The sequence below is a fragment of the Magallana gigas genome, chromosome 6 (genome assembly GCF_963853765.1).
Source record: "Magallana gigas chromosome 6, xbMagGiga1.1, whole genome shotgun sequence".
Classification (NCBI taxonomy): domain Eukaryota; kingdom Metazoa; phylum Mollusca; class Bivalvia; order Ostreida; family Ostreidae; genus Magallana; species Magallana gigas.
In genome coordinates this window covers 15,827,672-15,846,634 of record NC_088858.1, presented here as the reverse complement: position 1 = coordinate 15,846,634, position 18,963 = coordinate 15,827,672, and the positions used below count along the sequence as shown (strand labels likewise).

Genomic DNA, 18,963 nt, shown 5'->3' with positions numbered 1-18,963 from the left:
GTTAGCCCAGTGGTTCTGGGGAAGAAGTTAAAATGTTAAAGTTTACAGACGGACGGAAAAACAGACAGACAAACATGTGCCGGACAAAAAGTGATCAGATAAGCTCAAATGAGCTAAATATAAAATGTCTGTATTTTGAAATGAAGAACTTTGTTCATACTCTCTATATTTATTAGCTCACCTGAGCTGAAAGCTCAAGTGAGCTTTTCTGATCACCTTTTGTCCGTCGTCCGTCTGTCTGTCTGTCCGTCCGTCTGTAAACTTTTCACATTTTAAACTTCGAATTCTTCTCTAAAACCACTTCGCCAATTTCAACCAAAGGACTATATGTGGTTTGAGCCTAAAATGGCCCCCTAAAATGAACCTTGTCATTTTACTGTAATTCTTTGTTTTATTTGTACAGATATACATTTGAAGTTTTTTCATAATTTTCATTTTGATTTTAGTGCCCACGATTTAAAAATATGACATCATAAAGTTTACTTTTTCCCGCCATTTTCGCATTTTAAGCATAAAACGGCTTGTTTTGAAGCAATTTTTCTTTAAGGAAACATTGAGCGACTGCTTGAACAAACAAAATATTTTTACCAAAGATGTATCTCTCTAGTACTTATAAGTGACAAAAGGTTCGTTCTTGTTCAAAGAGTCGCTCTATGTTTCCCACTCGGAAAAAGGTAAGAAAAATGTCAATTTTTGACTGATTTTGATTGAATTATGAAAACAGCGTCACTTCTGACGTCATATACTGCCAGTGAGTGCATATAAATCAAATAAATAGGTGAACAACATATTTTATGTCAACGCTTTTATAAAATATTATAACACAACAAATTAATGTACCTGAATCACTTAAAAAATAACGAATTATGGGGGCCAAATTTGACTAATATCATATATAGTTCTTTGGCACAAAGCATCCCTATAGAAAGGTGATTATAAATTGCAGAAATGAAAGACCGATCTTTATTTAAAACGGAGAAAACCTCGAAACTGTAGAAAAAGGGGGGTGCATTTAAAAAAATCTTCTTCTCAAGAACTATTGAAGCAAATTCAACGTAATTTTGCAAAAATAATCCTTATGGAAGGAAAACATAAATTGCAAAAATTATTGGCGAACTCTGTTTCAATTTTGAGTAATTAACGAAAATAAAAATAAAGAGATAATCTCTGTCTTCGGGTTCGGTATTCCATATCAAAAACGAAAGTTCATTGTGTAAGGCAGCCAAGTTTGAATGTTAACGCATGGCAAATTAAACTGCTTGTTGTGCAACAGTTTACATGCGAAGGAATACTTGAAACGTGCTAAATATATTTGTGCCAATTTCGTGAAGTCAATTGAGATTCAATCTTTCGATGCGTTGACCATTTCATTCATGACCGTGGTTTTACGTTGTTTTGAATTTCGTTTATGCTTTTTAATTTGAGAGGAAATATTGCCTGTATTTTGGGATTTTTATGTATTGAATCAAATACCGTATATAGACTTCGGTAAACCAGACAGTTAATATTTCACCTGCGCAAAATTAGCATAATCTGATGCACTAACAGCATACCATATTATAAATACTATACATTTTATTGGTAATTCGGTACGATCTCTACGTTAGGTTGATTATAATGCAACGTGTTTTGTTAAGATGCTCTGCATTTTCAGTCTAGTTTTTGCTGCTAGAAATATATAGGTAAATGTATATTATGAAAAATAAATTGTGCTCTTTCTTTGTTTTAGTGCATGTTTCTTGTTTTAATTGTTTATTTACAATTTTCTCTTTACTAATCATTTTCAACTGAGTCAAGTTTTGATTTATAAGCAAGATACAGAGCTTTGCTCTCAGAACTAAGGCCATGCTTTTGTTCATTCTGAATAGGAAATACCAAGTTTAAAAATCTTATGTTGAATGTTATTAACTCTTGTGAACAAAAAATTGACTCAAACCAAGCAGAATTGTGAGTTCTGTATCTTGCCTATAATTCTACGATTGACGCTGAAATTTTGATTTATCACTAGAAATGTCTCACTAAACGTTATATACTTGTAGGATAATATGCTATAACAACTTTTTGGGGCCCCCTTCTTATACGATGAATCTACACCAACTTTGATGGTTTTTCAGACACAATTAAATTAAAACGATCTCTTTAAAACAGTTTAAAACATTTCTGTTACGGGGATAAATCTATTATCGCTATTCTGAAGAAAAAATTACAGCGGAAAATCATCTTGATTTGTAGCCATTTTTAAATATGATCTTGAATAAAGATGAAAATAAAGTGTGGGCCTTAGTAAAATAGAGCGATATGCCTGTCAATACATTGCAGTCTGAGGCTCATTGAGGGGAGGGGGGGGGGGGGTTAGACCCTATCAGAAATCTTGACAAGCCAAAAAAAAAAAAGATTTTGAGTATGGCTATGTCTAACTTTGCAAAAAGACTAATTAAATATTTGAATGTTTTTAATTGAGCACCTTGATGTACAATTTTCCTCTTTCACATATAGGAATCTTTTTTAATAAAATACAATAACTAGCAAGTACAATGTAGTTGAAGATGAATATGTACCTATGTGCACATTCTCATATTTAATTTGATCGTTTTATAAAGTGAGGGGGCAGAACTAGAATAAAGAGAATTGGAAGTTAAGAGTGTACCGGCCTACCAAAATTTTGTTTTCTATCTTGCATAAGATCTTATTTTTGGTAAAAATGGTATGTCATAAGGGTTTAATGTCATAGAATAAGTGTAAAATTTGGATACAGTTTATTTTATGGTATTCTTTTTTTGTTTTTCTACCGAGGGGCCATATGGCACAATATCCTTTGAACACCCATATAAAGCCATTGTTACTCAGGTGAGCGACGTGGCCCTATGGGCCTCTTGTTGGGTTTAATTGCAATATTTTTTTCTTTTGGGGGGGGGGGGAAGGTCTAATATTGCATGCATGGTATTTAGTTTATAGAAAGTATATTTCCCCTTATCAGATCGTCCGAATAAGCAGCTGGAGTGCGCTTTTCTGATCACTTGTCATTGGCTTTCATCATCTGTCTTTAAATTTTAGGTCACCCGAGTCACTCAGTTGACTTATTGCTATTGGTCTTCGTTCGTCGTCGTGCGTCATCCTTTAACAATTTTTGCATTTATAACATCTTGAAAACTAAGAGGCCAATCGTTACCATTTTTTGTTTCAAGCATCTCTAAGTTAAGAGGGACATAATTACAAAAGACGAATAGGGCAATATGAAAATATTTTTATAACGTAATTACGAAGAAAGATCTCGTTAAAACGAGTTAATTATATTATTATTATACGAGAAAAGATCTCGTAATAACGAGAAACGATTTCGTAATATTAATAACTGGGAAAAGATCTCGTTTTTACGATTTAATTTTCTCGTTATTACGAGAAAAGATCTCGTTATTACGAATGAATTTTCTCGTAATTATGAGAAAAGATCTTGTTATAACGAGTTAATTATCACGTTATTACCAGAAAAGACCTGATAATTACGAGAACATATCTTGTTATTACGAGAAAAGATTTATATAAAATGGCACGTTTCTGAAACGACCTCCAAGTCAAGTGTTTCACCCTATCAGTTTATCTTTTCTTTCCAGAAACGTTAATTCAATTTTGATGAACTCCTAAATAACAACGGCCATTCATTCAATTTAACATAAAATGATCGGATTTGACATTTTATCTTTTCTGAATAAGATTACGAATGAATTTTCTCGTAATTATGAGAAAAGATCTTGTTATAACGAGTTAATTATCACGTTATTACCAGAAAAGACCTGATAATTACGAGAACATATCTTGTTATTACGAGAAAAGATTTATATAAAATGGCACGTTTCTGAAACGACCTCCAAGTCAAGTGTTTCACCCTATCAGTTTATCTTTTCTTTCCAGAAACGTTAATTCAATTTTGATGAACTCCTAAATAACAACGGCCATTCATTCAATTTAACATAAAATGATCGGATTTGACATTTTATCTTTTCTGAATAAGTGGAAAGAACTTCATGTAATTCTACTTTTCATCTTTTAAATATTATAATCCCACTCCGAAGTAAATACCAGGTAGTCCTAGTCGTAAATGACTATATAGTTTCAATCATGTATATACACTGAACAGAATTTACCTGAATTGTGTTTTATATGTTCATACACAATAAATATACACAATATATATATATATATATATATATATATATATATATATATATATATATATATATATATATATATATATATATATATATATATATCTGAAAACAAATTACATTTTATATCCTTCTTATTTATTTAATAAATAGTTCAATTAAATTAACCAATCTGCGTTGCTTCTTCTTCTGAAATATCTTTAAAACCGCTTGGTCCGATTTTATATCAAATTTTGTGTACGCTTTTAAACTATGATTATGCTAAGTATGTGTAGAAGCTTATCTTTTACAAGATTCGAGGGCGCTAGCAATAATAAAAGACATTGCAGTAGTTCATACACTTTACATAAAGAGAACAAAGAAACGCGGCATTTCAAACAGACCTTTTCTCGGTATTAAGAAATCTTTTTTCTTAATAACGAGATAATTAACTCGTAAAAATGAGATCTTTTCTCGTAATAAGGAGATAATTAACTCGTAATAACGAGATCTTTTCGTACAAAAGTCTTATTCGGGCTTCACCGTAGAGATAGTCTACGGCTATCTTTCTTCATCGCATCAGATCGCCAAACAAAACAGTTTTTTGAGCATGTTCATAACAATCGTGTCCATTGTACGGTTTTTAGTTCACCTGAGCTGAAAGTTCAAGTCCATGGGCTATTCTGATCACATTTTGTTTGTCGTCCGTCCGACTGTCTGTAAATTTTTTACATTTTCAACATATATTCTCCAGAACCACTGGGCAAACTTCAACCAAACTTGGCACAAAGCATCCTTAGGCAAAGGGGATCCAAAGTTGGGAAAATTAGGGACCATGCCCTTTTTCAAGGGGAGATAATTAGGAATTGTTAAAAGATTTTGATAACTTTTCAAAAATCTTCTACTCAGAAACCAATTTGTCAGATGAAACTTGTGTGGAAGCATCCTCAGGTAGTAAAGATTAAAAGTTGGAAAAATCATGACCCCTGGGGGTAGGGTAGGGCTACAATGGGGGTTGAATATTTACATAGGAATATATAGAGAAAATCTTTAAAAATCTTCTTCTTAGAAATCAATTGGCCAGATAAGCTGAAACTTTTGTGGAAGCACCCTCATGTAGTGTAGATTTAAAATGGTGAAAATCATGATCCTTGGGGGTAGGGTAGGGCCACAATGAGGGGGGTGGGTTCGAACTTTTACATAAGGTGATTATAATAGAGTAAATCTTAAAAATCTTCTCAGAAACTAATCAGCCAGGAAAGCTGACACTTGTCGGAAGCATCCTCAGGTAGTGTTGATTCAAAGTTGTGAAAATCAAGCCCATCGGGGATATGGTGGGGCCACATTGGGGGGGGGGGGGGGCAAACTTTACATAGAAATATATTGAGTAAATCTTTAAAATTATCAGAAATTAATTGGCTAGAAAAGATGAAACTTGTGTTTAAGTATCCTCAGGTAGTGTAGATTCAAATTTGTTCAAATCATTACCCCCGGGGATAAGACGGGGTCACAACCTGGGGGGGGGGGGGCATTTCTATAGGAATATATCATATATATATATATATAGGGTAAAATCATTTTGCCTAAAAAATGAAAAGCTGTAACTTTAGTGAAAGCAATCTCAGAAAATGTAGATTCAAATGTTTTCAAATTAAAATCTTGAGGAGTAAGGTGGGACCACATTGGGGATCCAATTTTACAAAGGAAAACTTTTTAAATATTCACAAAAACTAAAATGTATTATAATATATATTTTTACTTAATGTATATGCAGTTATTTTGACATACTGCGGATGCTTTAAAACTGGTTAGACTTTGGCCCCTGGACGATTCCTGGGCCTCACAACGGGTTCAAAGTTTGATGAAGGTTTATATCCCATATATAAACAATGCTTTAGGATCTTTTTGAGAACTGCAATGCTGAACACGTGAATTGACTATAAAATCATCCTGTTAAAAATATCCAACGATCTAACCCGAGTATTCTATGTGTTTCTGCGATTGTTTCTCTAGTCTTCCCAGAGTGTCATCCTAATGAATAGGAATGGTTCGATTTGTTGCAAATACTATACGAAAACAGGCGATTGGTGGCGAGTGCATTAGGAAAACTTTGCGAGTGAACTACAAAATAGTATGAAATAACGAGCCTGGTTAGTGTTTCGCGACAGTATTCTTATTTTGATTACTAAAGTGCATCGTTCAGTAAGTATTATACTAAACATACAGTTTCGTAAATTCAGAGGGGGTTAGGTGGTATGGTAAAGTTGATTTATAACTGCTATCGTTATTGATATGCTGGCCTAAGGATCGAGCAATATGCTGTTGAACATTTCTACGCGGTAAGAAGAGCTGATCTAGCTTCTGCAGCACTGCCAACATGTTGTCGGGGACAAATGAAACGGAGAGGATGTTGATAAGTCCCGGGGACCCTTGGCTGTACTGGACAGGTGACTCCCCTCTGAAATATAACGCCTGGGTCTCCCATTTCTCCAGCCACTCTTATCTGGACCACTTTAGATTGAAAACATTTTTTTTTGGTCCAGTCAAGGAGAAAAATCCAAGCTTTATTTAAGTTTTTTTGGTTTCCTTTAGTTGGACCCACTAAGGATCGATATAGGACAGGCTGACAGGCAATCCAAACACATTTCTCCGAATAGAGATGGTCCAGAAGAACATTGATAGGTACTGTAACTTCATAGTAACGTTGCAGCACATGACTTAAGGTGCGCATGCTTACTACAAGTGGCATCCCTGGTGGTGCAGAAAAGACACACAATCTTCATGGCACAGTGAGGAGCCGGAACAAATGCTTCTTAAGTTTTCGTCCTTTGTCAAATCCTTTGTCAAAGCGGAGGTTACATGTCTTCCTATCTGCAAAAGAATGACATCCATTGGGAGGACACAGTTTTCTTTAAGGAAAGTCATAATATCTTGGAACGCATTGGTAATCAAACAAAATTATTTTAGTCTCATGAAAGGATGATTTTGAGAGGGGTGAAACTTCAGATATAATATCTGGAGGATAACATTTGTCAATATTTGTTGTTTATGAGGTTACAGAGTACCTTTATGTTAGAACTTGGGCTTAGGATGGTAAACTACATTATATATGTATGGAAGAACAAGGGGTCCAAGTGTTGATGCGATCAACAAGAGAGTAGCATACACTCAAAAAATAGTCGACGATTTGAAGTCACTAAAGTAAAATGACTAATAAAGAATAATAATACAAAAGCAACACAAAACGAGAATTTTCTATTCATACAACACAGAAAAAGATCACACTCCCAAGATGCATTGGCCTAGTTCATATAGATGTTGACCCAGTAAGGGCCATATGATGTCAACGCCCGTCGCCTTTGTCATCACTTGAACATTAGCCATATAGTCTACTCCGTCACCTCCCAATACCCATTGGTGCAGACCATGACTGTGCACTCCTATCACCTCCCTTCGCTGGTTCCAATTACTAAATGCATAAAAAATAATACATCTGTGGCAATAAGTCTCGTCTCGAAATTTTAGATATAGACTAACTGCATACACGTGGGTGTGCCTTAGTCTGTCATCACGGTACACCGCAATACTTTGATTTTTAGATTTATTTTACCAAGAAAGTGATATCGTCTATAATTGTGGTTATGACATAAGGGTCTTTCTACTTGCATGTTAAAAAGACCCGTATGCCTTAACCACATACTGCACTCCATTACTTTCTTTAATGCATCTTATAACCACTTTTCTTGGCCCTCCTCAAAGAATTTTATATTGGCTATGATACTTTTTCTGATAGTCTGCATTCTGTTTAAGATTCTTCTTCGCAACCTTGAGTGTCGACCCCTCCAGTAAAGTGCGGACTTACTCCTTTGGTTTCGATACCTGTTCATCTTTGAATTTTTTTGCCTTATGATTATTGGCTTCTACTGACTATATTACATTTCGCCCCACCACCATTATGATTAATGAAATACTGGTACTAGAGAGGGTACATACTCTTTTAGCCATTATAACCTGTAGTAAAACTATCTCGCTATACCCTCCGAAAAAAGCCATTGTTAGGGGTGTTACGGCAGAGATGTGCGGTTATGGATCGACCCTCTCGTAGATAAAACAAGGTTGACTTGGTTTTGACTGATGAAGTTTAATGTAGAACAAAAATACGGGTATTCCCGCCGCAGTCACAAACAGTACCAAACTTCACCGTGAAACTGTAAACAATTACACAGAATTCAATATACTTGTATTGAAAATTAATATTGGAATAAGCAAATGATCTTTACACAAAATATAAATGTATTTACCTCCTTGTGCCTTATTTTCGTAATATATGAGGGTTTTCCTGACTTTGCTGCACCATGTGCTTACCGCCAAATAAACAGAATAATGTAACAAGATATAAAATTACCTCACTTGACAAAAGAGTTCTACCTATGGTAGCCTGTACGGGCGTAACATGGCTCCCCAAATTAGTGAATAACTAATTTTAACATATATACAATCTCACAACTAATAAAATGTCCATAAAGAAACACTCAAATAGGTTCCTAATATGGCTCCTCGGTGGGGTCTTCCCCGGTCTCGTTCTCCAACAACAAGACTAACTTGTGAATAGGTCTTTCAAGTGTTGAAAGCTGACCGTTCCTCTTGCCTTTCTTGTCCAGATTGCTGTCTCCGATAGCTAATCTAACACTACGGACCAACCCATCCTCGCTTGCATATGTATCTATGACACGACCAAGATGCCACTGATTCCGGGGCAAGTTATCATCCTTCACTATAACGACATCTCCAATTTGGATATTCCTTCTTGTTGACGACCACTTTGTACGCGTCTGAAGAATCTGAACATATTCCTTTCTCCAACGTGTCCAGAATTCATTGGCCAAGTATTGTATGCGGCGCCATCTCCTACGGCAATACAAATCTGGCGTCTGGAACTCACCAGGTGGTGGTAAGACAACCTTAGACTTCATGGTCAGAAGGTGGTTAGGTGTGATTGGTTCAGGGGCAAACGGATCATGCAAGTTCGAGATGGTAAGTGGACGACTGTTGACAATAGCCATAGCTTCGCAGAAAAGGGTTCTAAGACCCTCATCATCCAACTGAGATCCAAAGTCCTGCAAGAGAGAAGAAAGCACATTGCGAACTGTCCTGATCTGCCTTTCCCAAACTCCGCCCATATGACTCGCTGACGGAATGTTCATTTTAAAACTGATATAATCACATCCTTCTGCTGTTAGAAACTGCTTCAGGCGACTGTCGTCTAGTTCTTCTAGAGATTCTCTGAGTTCTCTCTCAGCCCCGACAAAGTTAGTACCTCTATCTGATCTCAATTGTTTTACTGGTCCACGTATCGACAGAAATCTGCGCAGAGCATTGATAAATGAACTGGTGTCGAGAGAGTTTGCGGTCTCTAGATGCACCGCTCTTGAAGACATACATGTGAACAAAACTCCATATCTCTTCAATTCTTTTCTCCCTTCTTTGATGTAGAATGGTCCGAAGAAGTCTACCCCACTGTACGTAAAGGGTGCCTCTGCTGCAAGTCTGTCAGCAGGTAGGTCGCTCATTTTCTGATCCAGTGTTTGACTGCGACGTTTACGACATTTCACGCATCTTGAAATGAGACTGTACACAGCAGAACTGCAGCCAATAATCCAATAACCATTTGATCTAATCTCATTGGTTGTGATACTTCGTCCTTGGTGTCTGCTGCGTTCATGAAAGTGTCTGATGATAAGCCTTGTAACATGCGACTTCCTTGGTAAAATGATTGGGTGCTTAACATAAGACGTAAATTCTCCCTTCTGCAAACGACCCCCAACTCGTAAAACATCATTATTATCCAGAAATGGATCGAGTCGGTAAAGGGAGGATGTTTTTCGAACAGACTTCTTTCTGTTAACATCTTCACATCCCTTGGTGTTGTTCAGAATTTTCAATTCTTCACTAAAGGCCTCTTTCTGGACTAATCTCACAATGGCCAATTCTGCTTCCTCTAATAAAGCTACAGGCAATCCTTGCTCCTTTGAAGGCACTGCATCTGTTGCCTTCTGACAAGGAATCTTTCTAAGCAACCTCTTGAACTTAAGACAGTTTGCTATGAGTCTCTTGGCACGATTCCAATCAGAACAACGTTCTAAATAGTCAATTAGTGACGTATATTCAGTAGGTTCCACCTTCGTCTCAAACACCTGGCAACGCTTAACCTCAGGATCGTCCTCTGATATACTTGGCTTGCTAACAGGTTGACCAGAAAATGGTAAACTGGACTCCCATAGAAAATTGGGTCCTCTGAACCATTCCTTCCTGTTTCGTAACTCAGCAGCTGTAATTCCACGTGATGCTATGTCTGCTGGGTTCTCTGCTGAACTGATGTAATTCCACTGATAGGGTTCCGTGCGGTCACGAATCTGTTGAAGTCTGTTGGCGACAAAAACGTGAAAACGCCGAGAATCATTAGCAATGTATCCAAGGACAACAGTACTATCTGTCCAGAACCATTCAACGACATTGCTAATTTCGAGCTCTTCTAGAAGTTGGGAGCTGACTTTAACAGAAACGAGAGCAGCAGTAAGTTCCAAACGAGGTACAGTAACTTGCTTCAGTGGCGTGACTCTGGATTTGGCCATAACTAAAGAGCAATGTACTTGTTGCTTGTCATCTATAAGACGTAGATATGAGCACTGGCCATAACCAATAGTGCTTGCATCTGAGAAATGGTGTAGTTCGGCCACTACGACATCTCCAAAGTTCTCAGGTTTCAGACATCTCTTGATTTCCAAGGAACCAAGCTTCTCGAGATCATCCCTCCAACATCTCCATCTGGGTCGCAAGTTCTCTGGTAGAGGACTATCCCAATCTGTTTGGTTTCTACACATTTCCTGCAAGATTTGTTTCCCAACTAGGACAAAAGGCGCAATGAATCCAAGTGGATCGTATACGGAACTTAACGTCGAAAGAACACCTCGTCTAGTAAGGGGACGGTCCTTCGGGGTAATCTTGAACTGGAATGCATCTGTCTGAATACACCACTGGATACCTAGAGTTCTCTCAATGGGAAGTTTGTCCTGATGTATGTCAATACCTGCTAGTCCCTTTGCCCTATCGTCAGCTGAAATGCTCTCCAAAACTTCCTTCGAGTTTGAGAGGAATTTGTGTAATCTCAAACCACTTCCACAGCATAACTCTTTGCTTCTCTCTATAAGGCTAATGGCTTCCTCTGGAGTAGCGACCGACTTCAGTCCGTCATCAACATAGAAGTCTCGTTTGATAAAGTTCGCAACATCAGATCCAAACTGAAGTTCTCCATCAGTAGCAGCTTGTCTCAGGCCAAAGTTGGCGCATCCTGGGGAGGACACTGCTCCAAACAGGTGTACCGTCATCCGGTAAGTAGTAGGATCCTTACTGAAATTGCCGTCATCCCACCACAGGAATCGTAGATAATTTCTGTGCTCCACATTCACCTTGAACTGGTGAAACATCTGCTCAATATCGCAAACAAAGGCAACAGGCTCTTTGCGGAAACGACACAAAACTCCTACAAGCATATTCATCATATCAGGTCCTTGTAGCAGATGGTCATTTAATGACTGGCCCATATACTTCGCACTGCAATCAAAGACTACACGCAACTTTCCTGGTTTTTGCGGATGATACACACCATGGTGTGGAATGTACCATGCTTGTCCACTATCAACGTTGATTTCCTTTTCCGGTACTCTCTCTGCAAAACCCTTCAAAATCAATTCTCTCATGAAGGAAATGTAATGCTCGCAATACTGTGCATCCTTTGCAAATCGGTTCCGCAAATGTTGCAGTCGCTGTAATGCCATGTCTCTATTATTGCTCAGGTATGGCATAGCTTCTCGGAAAGGTAATGGCATTTCATAATGCCCATCTAGCTTATGAATCCCCTTTTCCATGGCATCCAGAAATTTTCTGTCTTCATAGGAAATGTGTTTAGAACTATTTGAGTTCTCGCTAAAGTCCACTTCAAGCATCCTAACTACCTCTTCAGGGTTGATTACTTCCTTTATCTTGTTCCTTAAGGAAAATACAACATGGTCTGGTCTTGAAACTTCAGATCTGCAAAGTTCTGTAGGCACATCGCACGCAACAATACGATGACTAATTCCTATGGGGTCCTCATCCCATTCCGTTGAACAGTCATTCTCTACTATGCCTATTACACTCCACCCCAAGTCAGTGCGTTGACCATAAGGTCCGTCTACGGATGGAACGATAACATCTCTAGGCGTCAAAGCCTTCACGCAGTTGTAGCCAATAAGTAATCCAACCTCGCAATCAGCAAGAGGTAGAAGTTCATCTGCAATAACCTCCAAGTGAGGCCATCTTCTTGCAATTTCCGGTGTCGGAATATGAGATCTGTTGGCAGGCATGATCTCTCTTGTGTACGTTTCCGGTAATGGTATCCTATGTTCACTGTTGAAACCACGCACAAGAAGTCCTCCAATCTTACAACTATCTACAGCTTTATTCTCTGCATACATGGTAGAAAGCATGAGCTTCACAGGTTTTCCTTCAAGTCCAAGGGCCTTTGAAGTCTTGTCTAGAATAAAGGTGGTATCCGACTGTGTGTCGAGTAGTGCATAAACTAACCTCTCTCTATCTGGGTTCTCTTTATGTGAAACATACACTGGAAGTATCATGGTACTTTTACTAGATGCTCCAGAGTGATTCATGAGTGTTGTTCCTGATGAACTCTCCTTTGACACTACTGTCTTAATATCCTCCACCATCTGGTGCTGTCCTCGTTGATATACGTCCCCATGTAAGGATGACGGGTGGAACTTGAAACAAGTTCTGCATCTTTTTCTCTGACGACACTTCCTTGATAAATGACCCGCATGTAAACATCCAAAACAAAGACCTTTCTGTTTCGCATACTGTTTTCTTCCTTCCAAACTCTTCGTTAAGAACTGTTTACAGTCATCTAGTTCATGATTTCCTTCACACAAAACACAATTTCTTCTTCTGTCACTCCTATTTGCAACATTCACATTTGCAACCTGATCCTCATCAACATCTGTCAGGAAAGACCGTTTCCCATAGTCAGCTGTACCTCGCTGTCGTGCCTTGAAATCAGGTCGTGGTTTACTCGGCTCTGTATGGGCGAGTTCGGACTTCTTCACAGACTCTATCGAGGTTATAGGATCTGTTGCAATCTTAGCTTCTTTAACTATGAAGTCCATGAAGTTCTTAAATGGAGGAAATTCCATCCTCTCTTCTTTGTATTGAGTGGCAATTCTACCCCATCTTGTTACTAGCCAGTCTGGTAGTTTGCTTAGTAATCGTCTGTTTTCTCTCTCGTCGTTGAGGATGTTTAAGCTCCCAATGCTCTGCATAGCTGTGTAGCACTGTTTGAGAAAGTCGCCGAATCTCTGCAGCCCAACACCATCTCTTGGTCCTACCTTCGGCCATTTCTCCAGTTTGTCTCGGAATGCATTGGCAACAACAAACGCATTACCATATCTTTGTTCTAATAGTCCTTTCGCCTCCTCATATGCATCATCTGTCGACAGTAGAAAATAGTTTTCTACAACATCTTTAACTGATCCACCCAGATACTTCTTTAAGTAATGAATCCTTTCTGATGCTGGAATCTGACGTTGTTCTATGAGTGTCTGAAATGATGCCTTCCAGCTAGGGTACTTCAAAGGATCTCCTAGGAAAATTGTAGGTTCAGGAGGAGGTAAACGACCTAGACTAACTTGCTTCGCTAGTGAAGTAGCCAGATCTAATAAGCCTTGCTCCGTAGGTCTAAGACCACTACTAGGCGGTGTAGGATTACTAAGTGACTGCAAGTCTACGTTGCTTAGCGGAACTCTTGATGCATTACTGGTGGCAACATTTTCCTGCCGTGTTTGTGGAGAAGTGAACGTAGGCAGCATGAGGTTCCTATGCAGAATTGGAGGCGCTTGAGACACTGGTTCTATCTTGGCCTTATCCTCTTCTGGCCTGACCTGAGTATCAATAAATCTTTTAACATGCTCCTTGGAGTCAAGCTCCGGGACGGAATGTTTAAAGTCACTGTATAAGAATGGTCCAGTATCCTCCAAAGTCTCAAGTGCTTCTAACTTAGCCTGGGCTATATCAAGCTCTTTCTGGACTCTGATCCTTTCAAGGTCTGCTTTGTGTTTTGCCTCCGTGTCAATATACTTCAGTTTTGTCTTCAGGGCCGCTGCCTCTATGACTGTATCTATCGACTCTCTAGAACCCCGGGACGTATTGGAATGCCTCGATGACCTTGATGTACGACTGTTGTGTGATCTACTCGAAGCCCTGGAAACCGAGTCACACTCTAGTTCTCTTAAACAGTTTGAGATGTCTCTCATTAATGTATGATTATCTCCAGAAGTAATCTCTAATCTTCCCTGATACTGATCTAATAAGTCTCTGTACTTCACATCTTCTTCATTGGTAAGTGTTTGTTTCAGCCTATCATAAATTTCACTTAGAGTAGTCATAATGTTCATAAGAATGTCTCTTTCTCGTCTAATGTGCTTGGTATCACTCGAATCCGAGATAAGAATTTCAATAGAAGAGGCACACTTCCGCCATCTTGAAACATGAAGCTTAAAGTCTGAGCATATCTTATCGACTTGCCAATCTAAACCTTTCGGGGTCATCTTGCGATCACGCGGCCTTAATGTGTAGGTCTGGTTTGCTTGTTCAGAGTCCTTGGCAGCTCCTTCAGAGGTTTCTTCAGTATTTTCTTTGTCGTGATCTGTGTTCGCTTCGTTCCTTGATTCGGGAGAAATAAATGAAAATGCATCTGTATAAGGCGTCCCGTCGTCCGACATATTTGTAACACAGAGAGTAAGACTGCACTTACAAACAATAGAATGCTAAATACCTGTAGCTATTATGCAATAAAGTGTTGCAATAAAATATCTGAACCTTCCCTTAGCACATGAGGTAAATACATGTACACATGCATAAACACTGACTACAAAACATGTAAATTGTAAAACATGTAAAATAAACGGTTGCATTAAAGTGTCAATGCAGTTCAGATCTACAGAACAGTTCTGATGATTGTTCATATGCACAGATATTATTGCTATAGCAATAAAGTTTAACCAGTTATTTGCACATTCAAACACAAAATGTTATGTTAAAAATTGTCACCTTATAACGCAAACGTGCCGCCATACAATTTTAAACCAGTCAATATCATCAATATAAATCGCAATGTTATCACTATAAATCGCAAATATTTCGTTCACAGTTACACATCATCAAAGAAACATCACATGTCGCAGTTACGTTCAATCACAGCATCGGTAATGGCGTCTTCAGGCTTCCATAGGTCACACTCACCGTTTTACGATTCCTCGGAAGGAGTTTCACTGTTACGGCAGAGATGTGCGGTTATGGATCGACCCTCTCGTAGATAAAACAAGGTTGACTTGGTTTTGACTGATGAAGTTTAATGTAGAACAAAAATACGGGTATTCCCGCCGCAGTCACAAACAGTACCAAACTTCACCGTGAAACTGTAAACAATTACACAGAATTCAATATACTTGTATTGAAAATTAATATTGGAATAAGCAAATGATCTTTACACAAAATATAAATGTATTTACCTCCTTGTGCCTTATTTTCGTAATATATGAGGGTTTTCCTGACTTTGCTGCACCATGTGCAAGCTTACCGCCAAATAAACAGAATAATGTAACAAGATATAAAATTACCTCACTTGACAAAAGAGTTCTACCTATGGTAGCCTGTACGGGCGTAACAAGGGGTAATCACTTTTTTTGTTTCCCCACTATTGGTATTAGCACACACTTAAACATTACAGCTGTAATCATCTGATTCATCTTCGATATCGCTTTCGGAATTTTTTTCTTGACGTTGTCGACATAGGCATGGGCGTCATGACAAAAATTATCATTTGAGTGCTTCTTACGTGTTCTTACGTAAGAGAACGTTTTTTTTATAATACAGATATGAATGGAAAATTATAAGAGCAAAAACAACAGTAAGTTGTGAATTTTTTTTCAAGAAAAGTGGTCCTAATTGGACACCATAGGGTTAGGAAATCAAAATTGACTGATTGAATAAACGTTTTTACTGCGGCCTGATGGTAAACCGAAACCCGTCTGACAAACCCATGGGTGTAGTCTAATCGACTCAGATGGCTGTCAAAGATACAATTAAAAAATACATTGAAAACTGGAAATGTGCCCCGGGCAACTTGAAAGGGTCATTTGTTTTCCAGGTTTTGATTATTGGAATTTTCTTGGCCGGATTTTGCTCTGATCACTGGCTAGAGTCGTTCACCGTCGTGTCTGAGTATGAATACAGAAGTCAAGGATTGTGGAGATTCTGTTACGACTCTCAAGGGATTACCTGCTGTGGATATATCAACGCTGTTATGTACATAGAGCGTATGTTACCCTGTTTTTTATAACTCCAATCTAGTTTTTGAAAGAAAACAAAATACCACGAAAACGAGCAATTTGATTTGAAAGAAGAATTTATTTTAATGATATCGAAATTGATACAGACACGAGTACTTATATTTTCAGCTTTTCTACACGCAACTAGAGCCTTCCTTGTCATGAGTCTCATTTCACAGTTCCTCTGTTTACGCGGAGTTTTTTGTGGAATTATAAGATGTGATAAGATTTTGGCGGTCAATTGTGAAGTTTATAATGGTGTCCTATCAGGTACATAAAAACGTTTGAATTAAACCTTTTTTATACCCATAACCAGCGACATAACTGTTTTGTTTTGTTCTCTGTTTCAGCTTTTCTCATTATACTTGCCGTAATTATTTATGGCAGTGCTTCACAAGACGAGGATGCTACCAGCCTGTACAACCTCTCTTGGTCTTACGCTTTGTGTACCGCCAGCGGACTTCTCTACATTCCATTATCGTGTATCATTTTGAGCACTAAGGACGTACGTTAGGTTACCCATTTTAGGAATAACGTACGCTATTTTTTTAGAATAAAGCTACAGCTAAAATTTGCAAGATTTTACAACAAGTGGTAGTGAAGTGAACTCCAGTGACCACCTTTCTTATTTTTTAAGATTTTTAGATATTGTGTTTAAGTCTGCTGCTAAGCAATTAAAAATGATAAAAAGGCATTATTCTGTACTTTTGTGCACAATATTCATTAAAAAACAACATTTAACCCATTTATTTTCTTTTAACAACAATTTTAGTCTGTGTCTGGTATAAACAAGTGTTACAAATTAAACTTAAAAGATCAACTTTTTTGGAGGTGTGTTGAGCCGATGAAAAGCAGTGTAAGATGATTGTTCCAACGAATGTAAACATTGTTTATACATAAAGATAACATAGTTTCATAAATTACATTATTCTTTTATTATGCATATTCTCTGCATTCGAAGAATATATTTCATTAAAACAGTATAAAAATCTTAATTCAAGATTTTGCATTGTTTGTGTTTTAATAATGAACTTAACTGTGTTTCGGGCTTGATTATATTTGGTCCCACCTGACCGTATTTGATCACCTCAAAATACTCAAAAAATGATTTTTTAAAATTTAGTTTCTTTTATAATGCATGGTCTCCTCTGAATTCGAATAATCTATTCCATTTAATCAGAATGAAAATTTTGTACTGTATCTTCACATTCAAATTTCCCAATAGTATGTTTAAGTGACACTTCTAAAGGATTTGATATTTATTTCTTCATTATTCCAAATTCTAATTTAAAGCAATATGAGCTGCAATTTTCATGTTGAATCTTTTTTAAAGAAAAAAGACAAAATCTGTTGATTTTTTTCAAATCTTATTTATCATAAAAGTTTAAGTTACAGGCAGACTTATCACACTAGCAGGTTTTTGCAGCAAAATAAAATTCTAAAAAAAAATACAGCTCATATTGCTTTTTAAAAATGTATAATTATATTACTGTATAAGAATGAATTAAACTGCCTGAATACAATGATTGGGAAAGGTTTGAAAAGATAAATCAAAATATCGGATTCCCTTAAAAACCAGTCTTTTATTGAAATGCTCCGAGGGGGTATATTTTCTGAATGTCTGTTGTATACATGGATATTCGTTAATGGAAAACACCAACACATTGTTGCTAGGCTTCCTCCTTACTTAATTTAATCAGCATGAAAATCTCAATTCAATATTTTGTATTGAATCTTCACACTTAAATTGACCCATACATGTAGTGTGTTTATTGGCGCTTCTGGTGGTTTTAAAATCAATTTCTTCATTATTCCCAAATTTAAAAACGTCGTATGAAAAATGAACTGAATTTTCTGAATGTAATGATTGATCAAGAAAAGTTTGAAAATATAAAGTAAACAATGGATTGCTTCAAAACCAATTTTTTTATGCAATGGTCCCAGGAGGCGTATTCTCTAATTGTATATAACTGCAAGACACTGACACATTGTTGCTAGGCGTATCCATGATAACACCGACGACATAAAAAAATAAAAAAAATCCTGGTTACTCTGAAGTGATATAACTGACTACACACGTATATGCTCTGGAAAGGTAAACTTTTATTCTATATTTTAATGTCAATATGATTTAGCAAATCGACATTTAAATAATATTTCGAATGAATAGATTCAAATTGCGATTTTATCATTATTTGAATTAAAATACCAAATGCGTTCTCATAGAAACAGTTTATTGCCATGGTTATTCTGACAGGCAATGCACTAGTATTTTTTTTTTTATACATTTCATATACATTCTTATTAGATTTTCATCAATTATTCACTGCCATTATATTAAATTGAAAATGTAATTGACTTTAACAAATAGTATTTTCGATGCTGTA

The 18,963-nt window shown here is 37.2% G+C and overlaps 1 protein-coding gene and 1 long non-coding RNA gene across 3 annotated transcripts; one reads left to right on the top strand and one right to left on the bottom strand.

The window, feature by feature from the left end:
* Positions 1 to 8,243: 8,243 nt before the first annotated feature.
* Positions 8,244 to 15,914, bottom strand: LOC117690028 (uncharacterized). 2 transcript variants are annotated; one of them, XM_066087688.1, is made up of 2 exons: positions 15,866 to 15,914; positions 8,244 to 15,664 (listed from the first exon to the last, which is right to left on the bottom strand). In XM_066087688.1, the coding sequence occupies exon 2, from the start codon at positions 14,966 to 14,968 to the stop codon at positions 8,687 to 8,689; it is 6,282 nt and encodes a 2,093-aa protein (XP_065943760.1). In that variant the 5' UTR covers positions 14,969 to 15,664; positions 15,866 to 15,914; the 3' UTR covers positions 8,244 to 8,686. The 2 variants fall into 2 exon arrangements, with proteins under 2 accessions (XP_065943760.1, XP_034328700.2); XM_034472809.2 differs by lacking the exon at positions 15,866 to 15,914 and adding an exon at positions 15,758 to 15,854.
* Positions 15,915 to 16,139: 225 nt separating this feature from the next.
* LOC136276233 (uncharacterized) lies at positions 16,140 to 17,427 on the top strand. Its single transcript, XR_010714685.1, has 3 exons — positions 16,140 to 16,564; positions 16,706 to 16,846; positions 16,927 to 17,427. It is a non-coding gene; the product is annotated as an uncharacterized lncRNA (long non-coding RNA).
* Positions 17,428 to 18,963: the final 1,536 nt, after the last annotated feature.